This window comes from Propithecus coquereli, unplaced genomic scaffold (genome assembly GCF_000956105.1).
Source record: "Propithecus coquereli isolate 6110/MARCELLA unplaced genomic scaffold, Pcoq_1.0 Scaffold9, whole genome shotgun sequence".
Lineage (NCBI taxonomy): Eukaryota > Metazoa > Chordata > Mammalia > Primates > Indriidae > Propithecus > Propithecus coquereli.
Genome location: NW_012155284.1, coordinates 3,532,516 through 3,560,202, shown reverse-complemented (window position 1 = coordinate 3,560,202; position 27,687 = coordinate 3,532,516). Strand labels below are relative to the sequence as shown.

At 33.3% G+C, this 27,687-nt stretch overlaps 1 protein-coding gene across 1 annotated transcript in view; it reads right to left on the bottom strand.

Annotated features, from left to right (window-relative positions):
- The window catches only part of HOMER1 (homer scaffolding protein 1), a 108,799-nt gene that overhangs the window by 24,251 nt on the left and 56,861 nt on the right, over positions 1-27,687 (bottom strand). Inside the window, exon 5 of the mRNA XM_012664626.1 lies at positions 18,613-18,752. Within this exon, the coding sequence (XP_012520080.1) occupies positions 18,613-18,752 (140 nt within the window). The remainder of the gene's footprint in view (positions 1-18,612; positions 18,753-27,687) is intronic.

Here is a 27,687-nt window from a genome sequence, read left to right as displayed (position 1 = left end):
ATTAACTAACACAGACTATTAACTCCAAATGCTATAATAGATGGGGACTTTGTCTTCCATAAAAGAAAAAGAGCCTAGACTTGAATTAAGACTCTTGCCTTAAGGTTTTTCCAACTGAACTATGTTTTTTTTCACATGTGCTATTCCTCTGTTCCATTACCTTATGGATAATCTACAACTGGCTGTATGCAGTTATATATATATATAAAGTTGTGAGAATGCCATGCAGAGATCACTAAAAAATAGATAGCAATTTTTCAACTATGAATTAACAAAAATTAGTGATAATCAGATTATACTAATCAGAAATGAAAAGTTGGGACCAAATCCTTGAATAGTCTGGTAAAGTACGGATTAAATAGAAATAAATTATTGTTCCAAAGGCCTTAAACATCATAGCAAAATTTGTAAAACATATTTCAAAATAGAGAATGGCTACAAATATGGACTAATACAGTAGGAAGGATATTTACATTTCTTTTTGAGGATATGAAAATAATAGACATCCATGTCATTAATACACAAAGTCGAAAGACATGACTTTGTGGAGACGGATGACTGCATGCTTTGCCTGTATTTATATGAAAAGCAAATAATTTCATAACACATATAAATGTAAATATCTGTGGAACTACTTCAGCCTCTTCGCTAGGCTTCTCTTTATAGGTGAACACGGATTCCACTAAAATTAGGCTCTTAGTTCTAAAATGTGCTTCTGAAGGTTTTACTTGGTTTATTAACAGCTTTTAGAAAACCATCTCCAATGACCACATATCCCAAAGCTTGAGAGAAGCTTGTATCGCATATATTATGTTCACCAGTTAGTGAACTCCTTACGTAAAATGCCTAGTTTTATGAACTTGTGATGACTGATGATTTTTTCCCCTCATCTTTCAATCAGTTAAATTATAGCTCTGTGATTATTACTGATTTACAGAAAACAAACTAAAGCCTTAGGAGAAACTCTACGTAAATACAGATCTGGAAGTCTAGCTGTCATGCTGAGTATTCTTCAAGAATTACATTAAAATGACTTATGGAAAATTTCACATGCAACCTAAAAAATGTTAATCTTTTCATAGTAAATTACTCTTTCAGATGCATTTCTGTAAGTGAATAAAGAAATTCAGGAATAATGAAAAACTTAGATTCCATTCAAGTACTTAACACTATATTCACAGAGGATCTTAACAGAGCTAAACGATATTCTGGATTTGTAACAGTGAGAAGTAGCTCTTCCTCAAAATTTTTAGCAGTTGAGGACCACAGGACAAATTCTATAAAATTTGGGCACTTATATATTTTGACTCTTGGGTTTCATTTGGAAAAGAAAGATGTAAAATAATAAAAGAAGTATTAGTTCATTTTCTATCTGCATTAAGGTTTGCATTTCTAATTTAGATATGTAATGCTAGTATTTTGATGGTCATGTATAACTAAACAGGTTATCAGTTTGTGTAATTTCTCAACTTAATTCAAGCAATCAATGAACTAAATATAATAAATCAACAGTATTTATTGTCTTTTATGTATCTAATATTTTGGAGGACATAGATGTATAAGACATCTCTTTCATCATCAAGGACTTTCTACCTTAACTGCGGGGAAAAAAATCTAATAAGGAAAAATTAGCCAATTACCCGATTCAACAAATGTTTATTGCACATCTATGTGTCAAGTACTTTACTGGACAGTGGGATTCAAGTATGCATAAGCATGGCTATTGTTCTCAAGAAGCTTATAGGCTAGAATATATTAGAATAGAAAAAATAGAAATATTTTTATCTCTTCCTCTTCCCTTACTCTCAAAGCTAAGTAGTAAACAATCCTCTCATTTCTTCCATCCTAGTCATTCTCTATAGATTTTTTTCTACTTGTTACTACCATGACCTGAGATGAGGGCGCTAAACACCTAACTGCTTCAAGGCCAAATCAGATGCCCCTCCCTCTGCCTGCGGGCTCCCTCCCCACTTTACTAGACCAACTTCTGTTCACTGGCAGGATGAGTGATGTGTGAGGTCTACTCTTATGACCCAGCCATACCACCACCTCTTCCCCTCACTTTGATGTTTTCTTTCATGACACTTTTCATAACAGTAATTATACAGTTATGTAATTATTTCTCTTACTTCCCCTCCCAAGTTTAACACATTAACTGCCATGTGAGTTGTATTTAACTCACGCTAGTTTTGAGCCCAGGGCCTTGTGAAACATATATACCTCACACGTCTCTTCACCTTGGGAGCTGCGGGAACTATTTTTCAAGTTGCATATAACTCATGCAGAGAAACAATAACAAATAACAAATTTTTCATTAAATTATAAAGGATCATTTTGTCTACAAAATGTTTATTCTATTTTCGTAATAAAACACCGTGGCCCAGGGTGAAACACTTTTTTTCTAGTGTGACAGTCAGTGTGTTAAACATGAGACCAGAGACTTCTTTTTGGTTCACTGATGTATTCACGTTGTGTGGCACCCAAATATTTGTAAAGGGAGTGTATAGGAATTGTAAGATAAAAGTATTGAAATAGTCATGAAGAGAACTTGGGGGCTCTTTGGAGTTTCTAGAGCACCCGATGGATCACTACCTCTGCATCATCCACGCTGCTTATATATTCTACTGCCTCATGAAGCTCCTTGAGGGCAATCTTATTCACCTTTGCACTGGCACAAACACATAACCATAAATGATTCTGAACTAATGAGTATTAAAATGGACCTATGCATGGATAACTGCCAGAAAGCGCTGGTCATGCTTAGTTTGATCACTGATTGCTTATGTGGATGAGCTCTTGGTGATTTTACATACATACTTGTTAAATGATTTCCAATTCATGTGATTATACATGTACATACACATATATATAAAACACTCCACAAAGATAGTCATGCCTTCCAACTGCTGCCAGCCTCCGGATATGTTTCAGAATCACTGGTTTACAACAGACCTACTTTTGTCCTCCTTACCTTCAAATAAAATTTAAAACCTACTTTTGAACCATTCAGGGTCTATAACCATATTTAACAGAATACTTTTGAAGCTATGTTGCAAGTTTCAACTTGCTGCTCCCAAGAAATGACTTTTGTTACAAGGCCCTTGTAGGGTTGCCAGGCCCTGACACCCAACTCTGAGAACTTTTAGGACAAATGTTTCAAATGCTTGCTGATGCTGTGAGGGTTTCAGAAACATAAAGCTTAGCTCTAAGCAGAACGAAAACCTTTAGCCAGCTAGTTAGTAAACACAAAGTCTATATTCTTAGCTATATTATTAAATCCATAGACTAAAAAGGAAAGAAAGAATATAACATAAGTAAAATTTACTGTGGCCTAAACTCACATAAATTACCCAAATCTAAGATTCCCTAATAATTTTGCTTTGCGAATACGACCTATCAGTTATAGAATCAAGAATATTATGAGTACACATACATACATAATACGTACACACACTAAACCTTGCTAAGATATTTGTCAATGTAAATAATTATAAAACAGGACCATGTTTGACTTAAATGCATAGTATGTTCTGAAATTAATTAAATGCCTACAGACTCAATATTCACTGGTAAATTCTGACTACAAATTTTAAAGATTTATAACCTATTTTTGTGACAAATAATGAATAAGTATTGTTAATTATCATCTTTTTGAAATTTGGTTTCCATATGACTTAAAATTTCTTCAAGACAGGTTAGGGAAAGATTGAGGCAGAGAAGCAAAGGATTTGAGTCAAGTTCTAATTCTAGTATCTATAGATATTAGAAAAATTCCCTAACTTCCTCATGCTTCAGACTTTTTCTGAAAAATCAGAAATTGTTCTACTTCTCATGAGACAATTGTAGAACAGAGATAAAATGAAAAAATAAAAATTATAAAAACATAGGATTGAATATAAACCCAACTACGTCCTTCAATGGACTTTCATATTCACCATGCCACCTAATCTTCAGAAGTACTACAGAGAGTGCACATAGCCCAGCATTTGGAGTTTTGAATTGAAATCGCTAAACAAATTGAGTCTTACAAGATGATTTCTTAAGGAAGAGCAACAAGAAAGATGATCTTTCATTTGGTATCACTGAATGTCAGTGAATTAAAATTAAAATTCCTGGGCCTTTTTGCTTTTCTTCCCTATAAATTAGTCTAGAACTTACATTAAACTATAAGGTGTGACTCATACGTTGAGATATCAAACAATACTATTTGAAGCTGAAGTGCTAAATGTCTATACTGTTATTTCCAAGTACAGTAGTATATCACTTATTAAATGCTTACATCTTGCTTTTCCCAAACGGCATATATCACTTCACCATTTTCCATTGGTTGATACCATGCTTCAAAGAGAGCCACTAGATAGAACGAGTTTTTTTCTGTTTGCTGGTTGATTTAATACTACTAAAATCCACTCCCAAGTATAGAAGATTTAATTCAGCCTGTAAGTCTAGTTATTAATCTACTTTTAATCTACAAGTTAGTTATTAAATAGCATTATAGTCCAGAAATTTATTTTATAGTAATTCATTCCAGGATATTATAAAGTTATGCTAGCTCTTGTGTTAATGCTCTGATTTTAAATTACTCTATTGTTGAAAAGTAGTAACTGATAGATCACACATTGTGAATCTATAGTGCCATCTGGAAGGAATTTGAGTAATTTTAATTATGTATGGACATAATGCAAAAAGCACAGGACACTACTTTTTCCTAATGTCCTTTTTAAAGACAGAAATGGCTAATCTGCCTTACATAACAGGTTCTTTCATGTAGTACAGTAACATTACCAGTGTCTTGATAAGTCAGCCCTAAATCTCATACTGAGCCACAGAAGACCACAAGAGAACCATCTTATTCATTTCCTAGACTAAAGGCAGGATCACTTCAAGATAATTAAGAGAAAGGGATTTAGAAATCATTATCCACCTATTCACCACTTTTAGTTAATAGATGAGGAAACTGTAGCTCAAAGGGATGAAGTCATTTGCTCAAGTGAATACTACTGCTGGCATAGCCAGAAGAACCCAAGTACGATCCTTTCATTTTTGAGAGGGAGATGATGGTAAAGTGTTGTATTTTTAGAAACCAACAAAATGATGATAAACCATTATATTATTCACATTTCCTCCCGGGAAATTATTCTCTCCTGAATTTAATCATGTTCAGAATGCAGTCTATAAACTGTCCTCATAACAAAATGGGAAATGATACAAGAAAGCCCTTCTAAGTTTTAAATACCAGGAAAGTAATACCGTTAAGATAATGACTAATACTATTATATTTCTTCATTATTTCTAAAGCACATCTTCACTAACTTTAATATTTGCTTTCTAAAATAGATTGGCTAGAAGAGCACACATACTATATGAGATGCTATGGTATTTTGGGGGAAGCACCCTTTCTCCAAATATTTTAATAAAAAAATAACTTTCTGGTATTAGATTCCATTTTTGGTATTAAGAAAACCAGTAAGGGTAAGAGAAACCAGGTTCAGAATTATTTTTAAAAGAGCTTTATTTTTATTAATGCTTATACATCAAATTTTTATCAATAATTTCCTGATTATCCTCAAACTAGCTCACTGTTTACTTTTTGCATGAGACTAGAATTTCCAAAATACTATTCTTGCTACAGTATTCAAACGCATGTGAATAAAGTTTAATAAAGTCAATATTAAATGCTCAAAAAAGAATACTACCCCATGGACCAATTTATATCATTCATATCAACAGGAGATATGAATACATACATAAAATGCTTAAATGAGAGCAAATTATGAAAGTATTAAAAGAGGGAGCAACTACAGGGACAAACTGAGTTAGCAAAAGAAAGGTCTCTTTTATAGTTCCCCATTCCTACACAAGTTTAATAACAAGCTAAACAAAAAATGAGTGGATTTTGTGATGTATACAACAGCTAGAGTAGCTGGGTCTCTGGTGATATGCACAAGGCTCATCTAAAGCTATTACATTTTTTGCAAAGTGAGGCATACAAAAATGCAACACTCTGATTTCAAATGCTTTCTTGATTGCAACACTCCTAACCTAGTACTATGTCCATTCTTTTTTTGATAGCATATAGAAAAAGTTATAAAGCAATCATTTAAATATTAATATGGCAATTTAGAAAAGACATTTTAAAGTATTTGCTTACAAATATCAGATTATAAGCTTCAATCTCTAAATTCACTTTGAATTATCTTTTAATACTATAACTCAGTAGGAACAAACAGTAGAAAGTAGAGATTTGATAGCAATTTTAAAGCTTGGCTGTGCGAGCCCCTTATCTGATCATTTATGTGCTATTTTCAAGCTTTCACTTGAAAAAATTGGTTGACTAATTTATGTGGAACAGAAAATGTTATACAATTACTTACCAAAATATGTTATAAAAGTGAAATTGTACAAATGAAACCAAATTCTTCAGGCTATTAAGAATATTCTATGCGTGAATTTCAACTCATATGTAAACATTTTCCCCTTATTTAGTAGATGAGCACTTTCTTTTTGATCTTTTTACTAGGATATGAAACAAGTGTTTATCAAATCTCTATTCTTACAAGTAATCTTATTTTTAATAAAAATAGTACTAAGATTTCACCACTACCTAATAACAAAGTTTTACTCGGTGTTCATCGAAGTCCGAATTCGGGACATCGCTATACGCTTGAACCTGTTTCTAAGATTTTTTGCTTTTTTCTTTAAACTGTATTTCATTGTATTTTTCATTTTCTTTCTTTCTTTCTTTTTTTGAGACAGAGCCCTGCTCTGTCACCCCAGCTAGAGTGCAGTGGCATCATAGCTCACTGCAACCTCAAACTCCTAGGCTCAAGTGATCCTCGTGCCTTAGCCTCTGGAAGAGCTGGGACTACAGACACATAACACCAAGCATCTGTAATATACTAATTTTTCTATTTTTCATATAGATGGGGTCTTACTCTTGCTCAGGCTGGTCTTGAACTCCTGAGCTCAAGTGATCTTCCCACTTCAGCCTCCCTGAGTGCTAGGATTACAGGTATGAGCCACTGTGCCCAGCCTGTATTTTTCATTTTCTATCATTAAAATTTGATAAGTTGGGTTACCCTTTATCTAAGAGGTATGAATAATTAAATCCCAACTAAATAAAAGGGGAAACCAGACATTTTTACTTTAGCTTTTCTTTAATTGTATAAAAGCTCTTAGTTGAATTAAAAATCAATGCAACGTTGCATATAAATTATTCTTTATACAAGGATATTCATTGATAAATCAAATACAACTTCATTATCTTCCATTTTAAAATGTTACCTAATATCCATTCATAACTATGGGAAAGCATCTGTAAATTTCAAAATAAACAAAATCTTATGATTATAGAAACTATCAACAAAGAGACAGGCAAGAGTTATTATTTCTAAATTTTTCTTAGGAACATTTAAATATGCCTCACAACATCCCTGTGAGGTAGGGAGTTAAGTGTTCCCATATGACAACAAATGAAATTGACCAAGATATGAGTATCAGATTACATGTAGAAAAACGGCTATGCTTTCAAATCTTAAAAAGAAATGGAATCTATGAACCAGTTCCACTTAGAAGTCCAGGAAGATTAGACTGCTTATTTTTCACTATCTTTATCAAGAATAACAGCTATTTTGATTCACAACAGAACTTTTTCTCCATCAAGGGCTTTTAAGTCTTCTGAAAATTAGGAGCAGGTATAATGGCATTCTGCCAAAGGAGCAAAGCATGAGATGCCACGCCAAGTCATTTTCTCTTCCTCTACATGGAGATAGCTTAAATGCGATCTAGGCACACACAGGACTTCAAGCAGTTAAGTGTCTTCTTCAAAGGTACTACTTCTTTTGACTCTTCAAAGTTAAAACTCTGATGATTGGATCTTTTTAAATTTTCATGTTTCTTCCGTGTTAGTTACTCTCTCTCAATCTATTTGCATCTTTTCAATTAGGATAAACTGCAGATCTTCTTCTTCCATGGGAAATGGTGACTCCAAGCTCCAAAACTAAAGGTGGTCACAGAAGTCATTCACCAAGGAAAATGGGCTGTCTCCACAGTAGGGGAGAAAAATCTAACTTGGAGAACTGATCTTTTCTGACTTTCAAAAAAACTATCCAGTAGGCATCAGGATGTTAGGGAGCAAACAGGCCAGCTTTTCCACAAAAAGAAAAAATGTGGAAGCAGAAATTTTTTAAAAAGTGGTAATGGGGGAAAGGAAAGGGAGACTATTTAGGTATGTGGTGTTTTCTCTTTATCACTTACTGCCCGCAATAACTCTCTCTCTCAAAAAAACCCCAAAACCAAAAAACAAACAAAACCCCAAAAGATAATATGTCTAGCATTAGTTCAGGGCTTGACAATCTAGTTGGTCCCATGGGTTTTGAGACTTCTAAGATACAGTACAGTTAAAGATCAGCTAGCTACCTTACTTGCTATGGAACCGAAGACTTTATGATCATATGCAATAATGACAGAATCGTTTATCTACACCTTAGTAAATTGAAAAGGTATGACTACCTCACAGTAGCAGTGTTCTTGGACTCAGGTGACACTCCATGATATGGTTTCTTCACATAACTTAACAAATTACTAATATACATTCTCTATATCTCTATAATTTCATAGAGACAGAGAGGCCTTAGGTAGTCTTTTTAATAGTAACTTAGCTTGTGAATAAAGCATACCTAGAATGATCCAGTTATAAAAACTATTAAGCCACTGGATCAAATATGCTGTCTAAAGACACTCTTACCAACATGCAGTTCCATTAACCTCATGTTATAGACGCAGTGCAGCTAAGAAGGGAATCTTTCTCCATAACTATGTCTAAGGTTTCATATTACATGTCATGGAGAACTTCTATTGTTGGAAATTTAAAAATTCAAAAAAAAAAATCCTTTGGTGCCCCAGATAAATGAGACTAAAAAAATTTGGATTTATTATCAAAGAGCCAGAAAATAACAAATGCTGGTGAGGATATAGGAAAAGGGGAATGCTTATATACTGTTGGTGAGAATGTAAATTAGAATAGCCACAATTAAAAACAGTATGGAGGTTCCTCAAAAATCTAAAAATAGAATTACCATATGATCTAACAATTCTACTACTGGGTATATATCCAAAAGAAAGTAAATCAGTATATCAAAGAGATATATATCTGCACTACCAGGCTTATTGCAGCGCTATTTACAATAGCTAAGATATGGAATTAACCTAAGTGTCCATCAATGGGTGAATGGATAAAGAAAATGTGGTATATATAAAAAGAATGAAATCCTGTCATTTGCAACAACATGAGTGGAACTGGAGGACATTATGTTAAGTGAAATAAGCCAGGCTCAGAAAGAAAAATGTCTCATGTTCTCACTCATACATAAGAGCTAAAAAAAAAAAAAAAAAAAGATCTCATGGAGTAGTGAATAGAATGGTGGTTACAGGAGGCTTGGAAGGGTAGTGGGGAAGGAGAGATGAAGAAGGGTTGGTTAATGGGTACACAAATACAATTTGATAGAAGGAATAAGATCCAGTGTTTGGTAGCACAATAGGGTGACTATAGTTAACAATAATGTATTGCACATTTCAACATAATAAAAAGAGATTTGAAATGTTTCCAACACAAAAAAAGGATAAATGTTTGAGGTGATGGATATCCCAATTACCCAGATTGGACCAGACTGGAAAGAAAGAAGTAAAACTGTCTCTATTTGCGGATGACATAATTTTGTATATAGAAAATCCTAAGGAATCTACTAAAAAACTATTAAGACTAATAAATATGTTCAGCAAATTAGTAGGATATAAGATCACTATTCAAAGATCAATTGTATTTTTATGGGCTAACAATGAACAATTCAAAAATGAGATAATAATTCTACTTATAATAGCATCAAAAAATAAAATACAAATAAATTTAACAAAAGAAGTGGAAAATTTATAATCAAAACATGGTTGAAAATAATTAAGGCAGCTCTAAATAAATGAAAAAAAATCCCATGTTTATAGATCGAAAGAGTTAACACTAAGAGGGCCATATGATCCAAACTGGTCTAAATATTCAACACAATCCTTGTCAGAATGCCAACCGGTCTCACTGCAGAAATCAACAAGGAAATTCACATGGAATTTCTAGGGACTCAGAAGAGTAAAAGAAATCTTAAAAAGGAAGAACAAAGTTAAAGGAGTCACACTTCCCAATCTGAAAGCTTACTACACAAAGCTATAGTAATTAAGATAGTGTAGGACTGGCATCAGATACATCAATAGAATAGAATTGAGAGTCCAGAAATAAACCCTCACATTTACAGTCAACTGACTTTCGACAAGGATGCCAAGACAATTCAATGGGTAAAAAAGTAGTCTTTTTCAACATATGTTGCTGAAACAACTGGCTCCAGATGGGCCTCTATCTCACATCGTATACAAACTAAAATGGATCAAAGACCTAAATGTAAGAGCTTAAACTACAAAACTCTTAGAAGATAATGTAGACTTTGTAAATCTTCGTGACCTTGGATTAGGCAATAATTTCTAAGGACATCGAAAGCACAAGCAACAACAACAACAAAAATAGATGAATTGGACTTAATTACAATTAAATTTTGTGCTGCAAAGCATATCAAAAACATCAAAAGACAACCCACAGAATTGGAGAAAATATTTACAAATCATTTATCTCCAAAGAAGATACACAAGTAGGCAGTAAGTACAAGAAAAGATGCTCAACATCATTAACTATCAAAGAAATGCAAATCAAAACCACAATGAGATACCACTGCACATTGAACCAAGATGGCTGTCGTAAAAAAGACAATACAAGTGTTGGTGATGATGTGGAGAAACTGGAACCCTTAAACACTGCTGTAAGGAATGTAAAATGCTGCTTTGCAAAACAGTTTAACCAAAGGTTAAACAAAGAATTACCCAATGATTCCACTCCTAGGTATATACCCAAGAGAAATGAAAACATACGTCCACAAAAACACTCATACACAAATGTTTATAGCAGCATTATTCACAATAACAGTGGAACTTTCAAAAAAGTAGAAACCAAAATGTCTATCAACTGATGAATGGACAAATAAAATATGGTATATCCACACAATAATATTATATTAGACAATAAAAGGAAATGAAGTACTGATACATTCTACAAAATGGACGAACTTTAAAAACACATGCAAATGAAAGAAGGCAGTCACAATAGACCACGTATCATATGATTCCATTTTTATGGAACGTTCAGAATAGGCTAATCTATAGAGACAGAAAGTAGATTAGTGGTTGCCTTGGGTAGGGGGAAGGCGAATGAGGGGGTGGAGAGTGACTGCTAATGGGTACAGGGTTTTTTGAGGGGAAGTAATGAAAATGTTCTAAAATTCACCATGGTGATTGTTGCACAACTCTGTGAATCTACTAAAAATTGCTGAATCGTACATGCTAAATAGATAATTTAGCATGTAAATTATATTTCAATAAAGCTGTTATAAAAATAGTAATGTGAGCATTAACAGCTAAGTGGATCCTGCTAAAATTATGACACTAATTATTCCTCAAATTAGTATCTTTGTTAGCCCCACTTAACATATGGTATATTTTTGATGCTTACGATAGAGTTATGCCAACTTATTTCCCCTCTTTGTCATCTCAGTAACAGGAAAAGCATATGCATTTATTTGTTCAACAAATTTATTCATTATCTATAATGTACCTAAATTGGCTAGAAACTATGTAGGCAAAAATGCAAGTGGATGAGGCTTAGTCCAGAAGGTAAGAATCTAGTGGGGGAGTTAAACAAGTAACAGTACACGTGTTGAATAATGATAAAAGCTGGGATAATAAGTATCTGAAAAGTGACACAGGAAACAACCCTTGTTGGAGTTTAGTAGAGGAAGGACTGCCTTAACCAGGATAGAGCCTAATGACCAATACCCCTGGAAACGTCTCTGCTCTACCTGGCCATTAGCAAACAGTGTTAATGAGTATCTTTTCTCTGGAATTGCTTCCTCTTCTGTAAAAGGAAGTGGCTGGACTATGTAATAGCTAAAGTTCCCTCAATGTCCAAAGTTCTAATACCAACTATTAGACTTCAATTCATGAGAGTCATAAAAATTAACAATTTGTCAACACTGGATATATGGACAAGCTAAACTGTAAATGAAAAATGGCAAACTGATAGAAAGAAAACAAAAGTACAATGTACCTTTATTCCAACTGTTTAGTCATATCAACATTTTATACATTCTACAAGGAAGGTAGTCCCTGGAGCATGACTACTTTCAATACATTTCAGTGACTTATTTGCCAGCTTATTTTCCATATGAAATGTGCATCTAATGTGCTATCCCCTCCTGAAACAAGAGTTGGGCCCACTGGTTACAAAGATTCCTTTTGTAGGTCCAGACTAGAAACCAGATGGGTTACCTAGTCTCCATCCCTGCTTGGCTTCGTTTTAAAAAACTTTACTGTCTTCAGATGAACCTGTATACCCCACTTTATCACCTCACCATTCCTCACTGTCATATACACCACAAATTTCATACACTTACGTGGCTTGCCTGGCCTCTACCTAGGTTCACACCTTTATCTTGGGCTTTACTACTCTGGTAAGGGAAATAGATGCCTCTGGTAAGAGGAAAGATAAAAAGCCAAATTCAAAGAAAAACCACTTTCCCTACATCCTAGAGAAGAACTATCGATAACACATACCTCCCTCCCTTCCAGTGGAATCCCCACCATGGTATACTAAGAACATAAATGGAGAGAAAAAAGCAATTTTAAAAAGCCCACTTCAGGGAAGAGATCATAATCAACCTAGTATCAATCTGTTCCACAGCAAATGACCACACCTAACTCCAGCCAGTCATCTTGAAAATAGAAGCTGACAATCACTAGGAATGGACTGAAAAACTTTCTTTCCAGTTAGTAATAACACCAAGGTAGAGGTGGGAAAGGGTCTAATCCCCACTGGAAGTAATGTCTTTATCTCACATAAAGAACAGTATTTTTCCTCTTGTGAATAACCTGTATCAAGTGATAATTCCTGACAAAATGCTCTGGCAAATTTTAACATCAGCCTCAAAATCTTTTAGAAGACTTTATAAGAGAATAAAGGTTAATTCTTTAAAAATTCAAGATATGAAATTTAAGTATATCTATTCAGAAAGCTAATAAACACTCTTTGTCACTAAACTATATTTTTATTGTATCTTATTTTATAATATATAAATTGCTTCTCAATTTCCAGATAATACAGAACAGTATCTATTACCAAATTACTATAACACTTCTTATAAAATGCTCTATTCACAATTATGGTAAAGGAAATTCTGACATCTCTAAATTATTGAGTTATGATCGCTAGCAAATTGTCTTTGCCTTCAAATTCATTTTGAAAAAACTAATCTAATTTTTGAGGTTTGATGGTGGAAAAATAATGATATTTAAGTCAATTATGATTTTAGCAATAAAGAGAATCCTACAACTTAAATTTTTCAACCTGCAATTATATCAACAATAAAGTCATTTCTTATAAAATCAAGTCCCAGCTTTACACACAGTCTCATCCAAACAAAAGTTATCCACAGAAATTATCTCTACTTTAGTTCATTACTATAATTTAAGTTTTGCTTACTACCTATAAAAAGGAAAATAGATGCTACAGTGTGGAGAAAACAGCACCTCAAAATTCTTAACAGCCATTCACTTTTATCGTATTTGTATCATCTTCAAAGCAAAGTACAAACTATATTTAATTCAAGATAAAGCTCTTTTTTTATTTTAACTTGTTTTGTTAAATATAAATACTTTATTTTATTTTCGTATTTTTTTACTTGCGTTAAAATGGTATGTAAAATTTCCGAAGAAATTTAGTTTTTGAAATTGTACAGAAATCCCTAGTCAGAATTTTAAAGTAGTGGCTTTCTGAAACTTTGATAATGCATAAAACTTTAATAAATACAAATGGAGTGAACCCACACAGATGTCATTAGGTTTTGGTAAAATTGTAGTTATACTGATTTAAAGCAAAACCGATATACTAGAAAGTAACATTTCTGCATATAACCTTTAATAAGTATCTGTTGGAAATACATGAAGTGGCAGAAAAATCTCTTTAACAGAAGATACATGCAGTATCCACAGAATCCATAAATTCTAGAAGCACCATGAGAATACATTATCTTAACATTAGAAGAATCCAAATATACTTGGTGCTCAAAAGAGTCTATTTTCCATTAAGGTAATGAAACTGTTATCAGAATTTATCAGTACAAAAACAGCTTCACAAACTGCTAATGTATATATATCTGTTCTGAACTCTCAAAACTATGATCACAGTTACTTATTGACATAGTACTGCATATGTGAGGATCATAAGATTGAAACAGACAAACAAAAACTTTTGGTTTTCCGTATTACATTTCAGTACTACATTCCAACAGCACTGGAATACTATAAAATTAACTATTTCCAAGAGAATTTTAGGTGGTTTTAAATGTTTTTTAAAAACCCTATTATTGGCCGGGCACGGTGGCTCACGCCTGTAATCCTAGCTCTCTGGGAGGCTGAGGCGGGCGGATTGTTTGAGCTCAGGAGTTCGAAACCAGCCTGAGCAAGAGCGAGACCCCGTCTCTACTAAAAATACAGAGAAATTAATTGGACAACTAAAAATATATAGAAAAAATTAGCCGGGCATGGTGGCGCATGCCTGTAGTCCCAGCTACTTGGGAGGCTGAGGCAGGAGGATCGCTTCAGCCCAGGAGTTTGAGGTTGCTGTGAGCTAGGATGATGCCACGGCACTCTAGCCCGGGCAACACAGTGAGACTCTGTCTCAAAAAAAAAAAAAACCCTGTTATTTATTATTTGTAAGAAGTAACAAGTAAATTCTAGAATGCCACACAGCTGATGCTGTGAAATAATTTCCTGAAATGAGAGAACAAAACCTTCCCCCATATGCATATACTAATCTATTAATATATAGCTACTTTACTTGGTGTATAGCTAATTGACTGTGGTCTCAAAGGATGTCCTGAAGACTTCAGTGGGCCAGAGTATACACCTGGCTCAATCCTAACACAATATTATCATTTAGGTTAAAAAAATAATTTTTTTAGAAAGAAACAGCAATTTAGATAAAATTTAGTAACACTTCCCTAAAGAAATTAGTAAGCATTTCATTCTCATGATTTGCCTTTTTTTATGTATCCCTCAACTTTTTAAAGAATTTAAATAAGTACACTAAAAAAGTATTAATTCACTGAAACTTACTCAATGAGAATTTTTTTGCATAGTTTATGACAAGGACATAAAACAGTACTATAGCACTTGATTAAGGAGTATTAGCAGCCCCTACATTTAAAATTTAGTTTAGCAGCATAATTACAAATCAAAGAAAGTGGTAAATGATTAAAAGTAACCTGTAATGGCACTGAATCATATATAATATAAAAGTCATAATAGCTTAGTAAGTTTTTGAAAAGTTCAAAAGTAATTTTAAAAAGTATTTGTGGATAAAATTATGTCTGGGATTTGTTTTAAAAACAACATAGTGGTAGGAGTAAGTGGGGGTAGAGATGAAACAAGGCTGGCCATTTTTTCATAACTGTTGAAGATGCGTAATATGCTCACAAAGGTTTATTATAGTATTCTCTCTCAAATATATTTGAAAATTTTTATAATAAAAGGTTATATTAAAAATAAAAAACAAAAACTCTTATTTCTCTAAAGCTAAGTAATAACTTTTTAAAAATAAACAAAACTTACAAAGAATAAAGAACAAACTAACCACATTACTAAAATTTTCAGAGCTAAATGAAAACCAGGATCTGCTTTTGGTATGTTAATTAACAAACTCATGAGATTTAGGCATAAAATTTGAATTTTAAGAAGAGCACAAATGGCTTGCTAAATAGCTATTACTACAGTCAACTCTTAATTAACTTGACTGCTTAGATCACCATTCCCTATATCCCCGGTTTTTGTTTTAAACACATTCTACTGATTTTGCTCCTTATTTACAACAAAATGGGAGCAACCAGAACAGAGAAATAGTGGCAAAAATTTTTTTTGCTCTTTATTCTTTTTTGTTTAAACATGTGTTAAGGAAGGCAGGCAAAATAAATAGTCTAAATAAGCCTTAAAAACATAAGATTTTACTTGTGTTCCTTTGCCATCAGAAAAAATATATATCCAGTTTACTTGTGTCAGATTTAAATAAACATTATTTTAATATTCACTCTGTCTCTAATTCATGAAACACTGATCTTATTTTTATATTGGTCTCCTAAGACAGAAATAGTTATTAACTTTCTGATATAACAATGTACTTGTGTTGGGAATTTGGCTAAAATGCACTGTTAACTAACTGACAATATATACTAGGATTAAAGATCTGAGCCGTAATCTCACAGTTGTTACTAATGAACTATGTGACCCAGGACAACTCAATTACCCTCTGGGATTTAGTCTCCACGTGCCAAAGGCACATACTTTTAAACTTTGACATTTTACACTGTAATCCAGCACATACATATACAAGTATATTTCTGAAATAGTTTCTACTCTTAATGTGAGTTTTACTCTGATGTTTTCTATTTGGTTTTATATTTCATCTTTCAGAATGCCATGAATAATCTATTAAGCTGATTTAAAACTACCGTGGTTTGGAAAATCTTAGATTATACCATCTCCAAGGCCTCTTCCAGTTTTGATATTCTGGGATTCTAACATTAGCTGTAAAATTATCTGTTGCCTCAGGTAGAAATCTTGATTTTAGTCAAGTAACTATTAAATATTGATTAATTAATATAAAATCAAAACGAGTTCAGAGAACGTCTTCTGAAATCCTATAGTTAAGTATTTTTAAAATAATCAGAAAAACTATAAAGTTACATTATGCCTCTAACATAGTTAAAAGCTGAAATTGACCCGCTAAATTTTATTTTCAGAACTCTGTCAAATATTTCCATGGCTAATCTATGAATTCCAGTAGTCAAAGCAGCTCTATCTTTAAGTCAAAGTAACTCCTATTAGACTCCTAAAAACAGAGAAAAATCAGTAGAAGACCAATTCCAGATGTAATTCCAAATGCTAAGGATTAGCTATATAGTAAACACTTAGAAAATTTTAGGTGCATAAGTAAACTAGAAATAGCTTTTACAAATGTTAAATACAAAAATTCTTAATTCTAAATGCTACAGTATTCAATGCAGATGGCTCAATTGAAGTGTTAGAAATCAAGTATTTAATAATGTCTAGTTGCAGTTCAGTCTTCATTAAATGCCCATGTTAAATATAATTTCCTTCCCTCAATATAAGTAAAATATTTTTAAAAACTGCATTCTAATAACATCATTCTTTAATTGTAATTGCATATTTTAAAAGAGTGAATGTTTAACAAATCTATGTGTACATATAGTCTTCAGATCAGAGAAACTAAAAATTTTCATGTGTTCAGTCATCTTTATAGCTATAAAAATATGTTCATGCTGCAATAAAGCATGAAATCCATAACTCCAAAATGTCCACTGTTTTATGCAAAATTATCATTTTTAGCAACAAATTAGAATAGCCTCATAGTCAAATAGTCTCTCCCTATTCATTCCTAAAAAACACCTTAACTAACTTTTTCTTCTTCCTCATCTTGACCAGGAGGTCCCTCAATGTTAGTCTCTAATATGTTTAATCTTATGCCCCTGATAGTCAACAAATTTCAGTCGAAATAAAAATTCTCATGACAAAAAGTCTGGAATGACTATCTCACTTTACAATTCTTAATATGTCAAATAATTTGATTTTTTTAAAAAAATTGGTCCCTAAAAGAAATGTACAATAAAGGAAAATTGTCCTCATAATTTTAACTAAAACTAGTGAAAAGTTTCCAAATGAGAACAAAAATTAAGACAGATGACTGACAGGTGTTTGTTTTACATTTGCATTACTGCAATTTCATAGACTTCTTTACATCCTAAAAATACCACAGTACGACTAATAATTAATGTAAGTGGTTTAGAACACATTTAGGATAAACTGTACCTTTTCAGAATATCGAATTCTTTTAAAATTCAGAAGCAAGTGAAAATTGATCTTCTGTTAGTTGTGTTTAAAGATAAATCTGTCGTTAACATTAACAAGCTCACGCTAGAAGTTACCCCCCCAGTTCCCTTCTGTGAAATCATGTGGTGAGGTGAAATCACCGCTAAGACTATGGTAAAGCTTAATTTCAGAGTGGAAAGCCTATTTGACAAAATTACAACTTACAACCTCCGAGAACACACACGAAACTGGGTTAACAAAGGGAGACTTCATAAGGGGTATGTTGAAAAATAGGTAGAAGCAATTTACAATATTTTGTTTCACTGAAAAACAATTGGTACTGTAATTAGCTCAGTACTCCTTTTACCACATAAGCGAAATGTTCACTCTAGTCCATCTAGGCAACTAGCAGCTATAAATCAATAAAATTTTTCTGTATTTCCTTTCTGAGGTTAACAGAAGCAGTGAAAAAAAGAGTCTGACCTGGAGTTTTCACTCAAAGGTTGTAACTGCAAGAGTTCCTGAAACCAAACAAACTTCCACACTTACACACTTTACTTTATCATGATTGCTGAATTGAATCTGTACCTATGCGTAAATGGCAATGCATTCTGAGTTGGTTCAGCCCTTGGCTCTGAGTTCTGTGTCACATCAGGTGTCCTTTCATCATCGGTCCCATTGATACTTTCTGGTGTCAAAGGAGACTGAAGATCCCCACCTGCTGATTCCTTTAAAAAAGGGGTGGGAGATAAAAAATGAGTTATGCTTTTGTTAAAGTACACAGTATCATCTTAAAGTTAAAACTGACTTTGATGTATGCTTACTGATGAATCAAATTTCGATGGAAATTTGAGTCAAAGACTTAAAAAAATAAAATTTGAAAGGAAAACTATTTTGAAGCACAGCAACTCATAAAAAAAACTCACTGAACCATAACACAATTTTGAAATGTAGTTTCAAAGTGAAAAACTTTTGGGTTTATATAAGTAACTAATTGGTCAGAATAAAAAGATATTCAAAGAATCACACTATACCTCAGAAGAAAAAGAAGATGACACAAAAATGCAAGATGTGATTTGATTTTATTTTGCAGGAAGAAGTAGAGAACAGGAGGTGTACAGGAGAAGAAGAGAATGAGGAGGGGAGAAGGGCAAAAGGGACAATGAAATCTGCAACAAGTTTTAATTTTTTTTAATCTGTCCTACCTACTTTTCAAATTCCTATAGAGCCACTTAGAAAAGCAATCAGAAGTGCCTCTGTAACGTTTTATATATAATGATGTTAGTGCATTTCAGATTTTCTTGTCTCGTAATGGAATTATTTTTCTTCACAAAGTTTCTTGTCTTATTTCTACTTTTAATTAAGATTTGCCTTTCAAAGTAAATTTAATTTATCCCCTCTGGAAAATAAATGGAATTTAAAATGAAGCCCACAGTTCATTTTAAAATGAAGCTGACACTTATTCTCGAGTCTGCCATCATCAGATTATTCAAATGTGATATTAGAAATCAGAATGAGGAGTCATTTGATAAATCTGTTAACTAGGGGAGGTCCTAGCACCAGAGTGTGAGAGATCAGACTGACAGAACTCTTATGATGCCTGGGCAATAAAATTTCGCAACTAAAGTATTAGTCTACATTAAGGAAGAAAATAAAAATAGAAGTGTTCAACAGGGGAGTGGTTAGGTATGATCATAATTTGTCAATTTAAAAGAATACACAATTTCCTCAAAAACAAGATGAACATGAGCAATGCAGGAAAATGCTTATATTAGGAAAAAACACAAAAATATAAAGTCATGTCTAGGTTATCATAATTTACATACTTTATATTTAAAATGTTGCACACAAAGTACTAGAAAGAAATATGAAAAATATTAATGTGGTGAGACTTCCTTTTTTGAGACTTCTGGTTTTATATTGCTGTATGTATTTTATTTCACATTTAAATATTTTAACTAATAGTACCATAGTGCTATAAACTATACAATATCAAAAGGATATTTTCATTTTTTTTTCTTTTTCAAGACGGAGTCTCACTCCATTGCCCGGACTAGAGTGCTACGTCATCAGCATAGTTCACAGCAACCTTGAACAGCTGAGCTCAAGTGATCCTCCTGCCTCAGCCTCCCAAGTAGCTGGGACTACAGACATGTATTACCACACCTGGCTAATTTTTCTATTTTTAGTAGAGACAGGGTCTTACTCTTGCTCAGGCTGGTCTCGAACTCCTGAGATATTTTCTTAATTCCATATTATCACTTAACACTTTTCAATGATTAGTGGAATCTCTATTTTGACCTTTAATTTCATTCTTACTAAATATTTCTCACAAATCCTGTTTCCATTAACTGATAGTAAATGCATGAATAAAGTCTATAGTATAATGAAACAACATAAAATTGTTTCACAAAAAAGTCAAATCCTACAAAGTAAATACTGGAAACAGCAACCACAAAGTGACTACTTCTAGGTCAATTTTGGACCATACAAATTAGTCAGAAAAAGTTTAAGCAGCCAGGAAGAAACTGTGAGTTTATTATCTTTGATATTAATAAATCAGGCCTATTTTTCTCCAAGACAGGCCAAGTAAACTAAAATGATAAAGGTAGACTGTCCAAATTGCTACACAGTTAAACTGGCCAACATTTGATTTAGTAGAAATGATAACAGAAACAAATTACCTTGTTAAACTGAAAGGGAATAAGCAGGGTTAGCAACTAAGGATTAACTCCAGGATCTGCTGAAATCAGTTGACCAGAGAATGCAGGACGACAGTAGATTAGGATCAAAAGAGAGAGGAAGAAGAATAGCCATTTGATTCCTGGTTCTTACTAACTTCTGGGGATAAACACTTCTGTCTCTTCAGGGGTAAAATGCGGTACAGGATCCAAGGAGGCAACAAATGTTGCCACTACTGAAGTACTGAAGTATGAAGACTGTTCTCAGAGGCGAGTTAAGGAGAGAAGGGAGGGGAGGAAGAAAGGGATAGAGGTTGCAACAATTCCAACATCTCAATAGTTTTTCTTCAGAAAATTTGAATATTAGCTATATTTAACTAAAGGCATATTTAGTTTTCCTAGATCATTATTTCTAAAATGAAAAACAAAAGCCTACCGAAAGCATGGTTTTTTAAAAGTAGGTTTAAAAGATAAAATTAATATTTGCTCATGAGAACAAGAAAAAGTTCCAAAAGTACTTAAGGACATGAAAGGAAAATGAAACCTCCTTTCCCTCCAACTACTTCACAGGTAGCCAAAAGTGCTCTGTAAAACCTTCCAAAAATTTTACATATGCTAAAAATAGCACTGTGAAACTCATTTTTTATTTAACATATTCTAAACATCTAGTTCTTTTTAAATCTAAATTTTATATAATTTCCTAAACATCTAACTTCGGTTATTCTTTAGAACGTTTTATATCTTCAAACCAAACGTTAAAATAAAAAACTTGGCAGTATACTTATTAATTACAAACTTCTGAAAAAAATGGTAATTTCTCTTTATAAGGAGATTCTTAAGCTAATATGGCTGGCCACTTCTATAGTAAATGTTTAAGGAAAAAAGTTATCAGATAATATCTTCTTTGATATATATGTGTATATCCAAATATGTAATATGTATACCAAAGTTGATAAGAAAAATGAAAAAAGCAAATAAAATGGGAATAAAAACAGATCTAATGAACCTTTCTATTGCCTTTACCTCCTTATTTTGAGAAAAATAAAACCACTCACAACTCATTTTGTTTTTGGGCAATCTCCCCACGCCCCTTAACAAAACAAATAATCTGAAGCAGAAAAAGAAAAATGGCGGTCAAATTGGAAAAAATATGTATTTTTTGAAATTAAAATCTGAAGAGTATCAAGGAAATCAACACACTAACAAATAAGCACAGATGTAAGATTCAGGAAGTGCTTAAGAATTCTTTCTTCTAGCCCATTTATGAAGCAGCAAGAAAGCCCAAAATCTAGGAATATTCTGAAACACATGAAAAAGAAATTACTTTGGCCCTTAGCCCAGGACAAGCCTCTAGGGTGGTATCACCACACCACTCTGCAGCTGAAGGGTTGGGTGGGAGGTCCAGGAAGCACTGCCCTGCCCACTACACCAAATACCACTACCACCTTCCATTTAATTCCAATAAAGCCTGGAATTAAAATTCCTGCTACAGTTTCATCCTGTTGGCTTAAGTAAAACAGGGTCCTCTCTTTATCATTTAACAAACATTCCCCGCTTTATACCTAAAGAAAGATGAGAACACCACTCTTTTCTGAGCATAGGCTCTGACCGGAAAAATCAGGGGAGGAGCTAATGATTTTGAGTTCCCATGGCAGTGGGAATGGAAAGAAATGGAAAGAGATCAGAAGAACAAAAGGATATGTAAAGGAAGATGAGGCTGAGATCTCAGGCACGCATCTCCTTATCTCCTGTCATAAATTATTCCTTATACCTGGTCACTATTCACAGCTACTATCTCCAAAATTCCATTTGTTGACAACCACAGAAGTTCTTGTAATCTGACTCTCTGGCTTAACTCATGCTCTTCCTTCCCTACTAAAGGGTACCAGCTGATTGAGGCTTAGGGCTAGTGAGTTAATCTCTACTGTTTGCGTTATGTGGCACCCACCAGCTGCATTAAATGCTTGCCAAGAGTCAGCTGTATTTGTCCCAAAGCTATTTATGCCAACTGTATTTATATAATTATATAAATGAATTAAATATTATGAAAACTTATAAAATCTGAATGAAAAACTACAGTAGTTATTTGAATGAAAACCAAGCTAAATACTTTGCAATGACTAAAAGGTAAATGGCTAAAAATTCAAATAAAATCCACAATTGAATTAGGTATATCTACTATTACATAATATATATAATATGCTACCATATGATATCAGAAAAATGACATAAAAATCTATTTATAGCACACTTAGATTTCTTTGCAAGTGCCAAGGTTTAGTTGCACCCAAAAAAAAAGAAAAAGAAAAAAACCGCTGGAAATTGTGGACAATTAACTATTAAGTATAGTTTATGTAAGAAAGAATGTGGGATTCCAATCAATAGATCATATTCAAAGGTTTTACACCAAAATATTGGTGAATAAATTGAACACTGAGTTTTAACTTATAAATTTTAAAGTAAGAATCTTTTTTTAAAAAAATCCTCATGTTAACTTATCTGGTTAATTGATCAGTTACTGGTTTTGATTTCCACAGATAAGAGGAATTGTGCTATAAAACCTGTCTTCCTAATCTATCCCACTCTCCTTCTGCCTGCTCTTCAACTCCATCAACACTTACTACAATCTCTTACCCTCTTCTATTATACTACTTTGTCAGGCTCTTTCTGGCTTCATTTCTCTCCAAACTAAGCCAAGTGTATGACTGTAGCTGAAGAGTCTAAGAATGGGGGAAGTGGCTAACTTTAAGGCTAAGACTCCTTTCACCACAAGCCTTTAGGGATGTGAATGGTTTGCCCACCAGCACTGCTTCTCACAGGGTAGTCCCCAGACCAATAGCATCAACGTCTTCTCAAAATAGATTAGCAATGCAAATACTCAGGGTCCATCTCAGGCCTACTAAATCAGAAACTTTAGGGGTGGGATGTAGCAATTTGAGTTTTAACAAGTCTTCCAGGGAATTCTGATGCAGGATTTATATAATTTAAGCATCTGTATTTTTCTAGATAATTGTTAAGACTTTCCATCATCCTCACCATTACAACCACATTACCAACAACAGTTGTTAACATTTATTGAGCATTTACTATAGGTTAATAAGCACTTTCTATGATCCTCACTTAATTCTCATAATAGCCCTAATACAGACATATTGTTCTTATTGCCATTTTATAGATGAAGAAAACAGTAACTTGCCTGAGCTCAGAAAACTAGTAAGGGTTGGACCCCACATTATTAACCATGACCTGACAATGTCATTATTATACCTATTCCTTTCAACAATCCTATACGATAAGTAATATAATACTCATGTTACAGAGGTATAAACACACTTGGGCTAAGCAACTTTCCCAAGATAATAGAACAACAGAAAAAGAATTTATGTGTAAGTTTGCCCTCATACTGTTTTTTTTTTTTTTTTTTGAGCCAGGGTCTTGCTCTAGTTGCCCTAGGTTGGGTGCAGTGACATGATCATAGCTCACTGCAGCCTTGAACCCCTGATCTAAAGTGATCCTCCTGCCTCAGCCTCCCAACTAGCCAGGACTATAAGCATACACCACCACGCCTAGTTAATTTTTTTCATTTTTTGTAGAGACAGGGTCTCAAACTTCTGGCCTCAAGTGATCCTCTCCCCTCAGCCTCCATAAGGGCTGGGATTATAAGAGTGAGCCACCATGCCCGGCGGCCAGATAACTCATATTCTTACCTAGTGTCTTATACCTCCCTCAAATAAAAACAAAAGCTATGACCAGTTAAGTGTCTACTATTATCGACTATTGATTAATTGATTAATTATCCTATTTAACCTTCCCTTTGCTGAATTCCTGAGTAGTAGTCTATTCTTTAGGTAGAGCATTAATTCAGCAGACTGGCTTAAACCAGTGGAATCAAGCTCTGCATTTTAGGTAAGATAGGAGTGGCCAATGATCATACAATTTAAACTAAAACAGAAACATTAGGGATTGCCACAAAATGGGGAAAGGGAAAAAAAGAGAAATGAAAGAAATACCTTTTAAAAACTATCCTCTCTGGCTTCTGTACATTAAATTCACAATCAGACTTTAAATGTTTTGAAAAGATTAATTAAAGTCCATATATTATGGCTGTCAAATACTGATGAACATAAGATATTTCTTTTTTTAGAGACAGGGTTTCTCTCTGTCACCCAGGCTGGAGCTCAGTGGGGTGATCATAGCTCACTGTAACCTCAAACTCCTGGGTTAGTACATGGATGCACAGATTAAAGGGTGCATTTCTGTATCTACTTTGGAAATTAATTTTGCCATTATTTTCCCAAATTCAACTCTGGCATAAAGGATAGCATCTAAAATGAACAAGGCTCAAAAATAAGAATAGAAATGAAATACCCACCTGTGAAGGTGTACTGGTAAGTTCCATCTTCTCTTGTGATTTTTCCTTTGCTAGTCGAGCAGCTTCTTTAAATTCCTGAAACTTTTCTGCAAACTGAATGTAAAAGACTATATACATTAACCACATAAAAATAAGTCACAGTGCCCACTTTTACCTTAGTAAAGTTATTCATTTTCTAAATAAGTGACTCTTACACAAGCAACACTGCCTCCAAATCAATTACAGCTTGTAATATGAAAATGATAGAAAAAGAACCCCTAATACCAAACATGTTCGTGCACCATGAAGTATCCTGACAAATCTCATTCACAACATCATAATCTAAGTGAGAATTTAGTGTCAGCTTGCTTACCTATAGGCCACCTGGTTGTTCAGAAATAATTTACTAAGATCAGCGTGGGGAGTAGAATCAGTAAAGAGAGGCATATGTGTTTTATCACCAAAAAACTGAGTTTCTTAAATATCTACTTGTAAACATAACAGTATTTAGAAAATGCTTTAAACTTTTACTAAAATATAAACACTCCTAATATGTAAGGCATTTTGTTTTCAACAATACAAATATTAAATAGTAGCATTTACTATTATCACTAGTTGACAAAACTAAAAATTCATTTCCAAAGATTTCTATCTAAAGAGCTAATGTATAGCAGCAGAAAGGAATAAAATAATCCACAAAGGTATTTAAGAATGGTAATAATTTCAAAACAAAAATTACTGTACATGAAATGCTAATTCTCAGGAATTCGCTGGAAACCATAAAATATCATGACCACAAACAGTATCTACTTATGTTTTGAAAGTGGAAGCCAGTCTACCACTTTTATCAGAGAGAATGTTAGGGCTACAAAACAACTAAATTTAAAAACCTAAAATCTCTAAGTAGCTTAAAATACCTGTTAGAGTTGGCAATAAATTCTGATTCAAGCAGCAGAGCCAGAAAATAAAAAAGGACAGAGCACCACAAAAAGAGTTGGCAATAAAAATACAAAATTACAGTCCCCTTCTCAAACTCCCATAAGTCAAACCTGATTCCATTTCCATCTTGGGAAGGAAAGTTTTGGAAGGAAAGCCTTGTGATACTCTGACCTCCCTTGGACAGGTGCAGGAGGGTCAAAATTAAAGCTGTCATTATCACAAGTTTTCCTTCTTACCTTAAACCCTGTCATCTTTACCTACAACCTGTAGATTAGGGAACTGAATCTGTGCTACAATGCTTCCATAATTGAACAGAGTATCTTCTTACATTAAAAAAAAATCTGAATACAAAGCTATAAAAAGGTCTCACTCACATTGGTAGAAATAAAATAAAAACAAAACCATAATTAATTTATCTATGTAATTTGAAGTAGTGTACAAGGCTTTTCTTACACTAAGTTAGCATTCCAAAATAGTTAACGTTTAAAAGCTTCTCAACTTCATATAAACCTACACTATTGTTAATTTTTATGTCCTTAGTTGTCCGCAAAAGAAAAAAGTGAAGGTTTAGGTTTCCATGATAACAAAATACAACTTAGTAAGCACTCTAACAATCCAAGCATGGTTGGAATTTTGCTCATACCAGTCAGAGAGGAGCCCATACATTTCTTCCAGTGATGCTGCTTTCCGTTATTTTCAGAGGTCCTTATCTAAAATTGCCTATAAAGCCTTCTCCAAACCCCCTCACTCATGGTTTTTAACGAAAAAACAAGCCAGAATATTTATGTTTGCTTATTTATGTAAAAGATTATAAACTCCTCTGGGTCCCCTACAGTCTGCAAAGCAACCTAATTAGTCTCAAGGTAGCCTGGAAAATAAATCATGATTCTGTCATATTTGGATCAAAACATTCTGAAGGGACTGATCTTAATCTCTTGGAGCCAAGTCCAGTGAGTAAATAAACTAGACTTGGCTCCAAGAGCTTAAAGGGCAGTTTCCTAACATTCAATCCACCCTCAAAATATGAGGATTCATCGTCAGTAAGATTAGTCAAAAGCACATGCTAACTTTAAAGAGGAAAAATAATTATTAAAAAATAAAAGCCATTCCCAGAGAAAAAAATAAGACAATATGATTGACAGAATTTAATAAATGGTTCCTTTACTACTGAGCTAGCTGCTTAGTAACTTGAAAGATCTAATGAAGAATTTATAGTCAAAATTACTTACACCTAAAAATCATTTAATGCAAGTTTACTCGAGAAATTAATCCACAATTTAGTTCTTGTGTTGTCAAGAAATTCAGCAAGTGGAATATACTTATAGTTTTAATTTTTTTGCTATAGGCTTTAATAGACAATTCCAAAAGAAAAGCTCTAAAATCATTCTAAGTAATGGCAAAAGTACTAGAATAAATATATAATTTCCCAGGAGGATTATTTATGGAAGGGCAATATTCAACTGGATGCCTGTGTCCTTGTTATGTTCAGATATGTTGAATCTAAAACTCATACCTTTGCCACAATTCAAGAAATATATTTAAGGAATAAGATGTAAGAGAAACCAAATCAGGTAATATTTGTTTGTTTTAACCATCCTACAGGGAATGATTTAGTTACCAAGGCAAAAGTTAAAATAGTCTTAAAATTGAGCATTAAAAAAAAAAAAAAATTGAGCTTTAAATTATAATTCA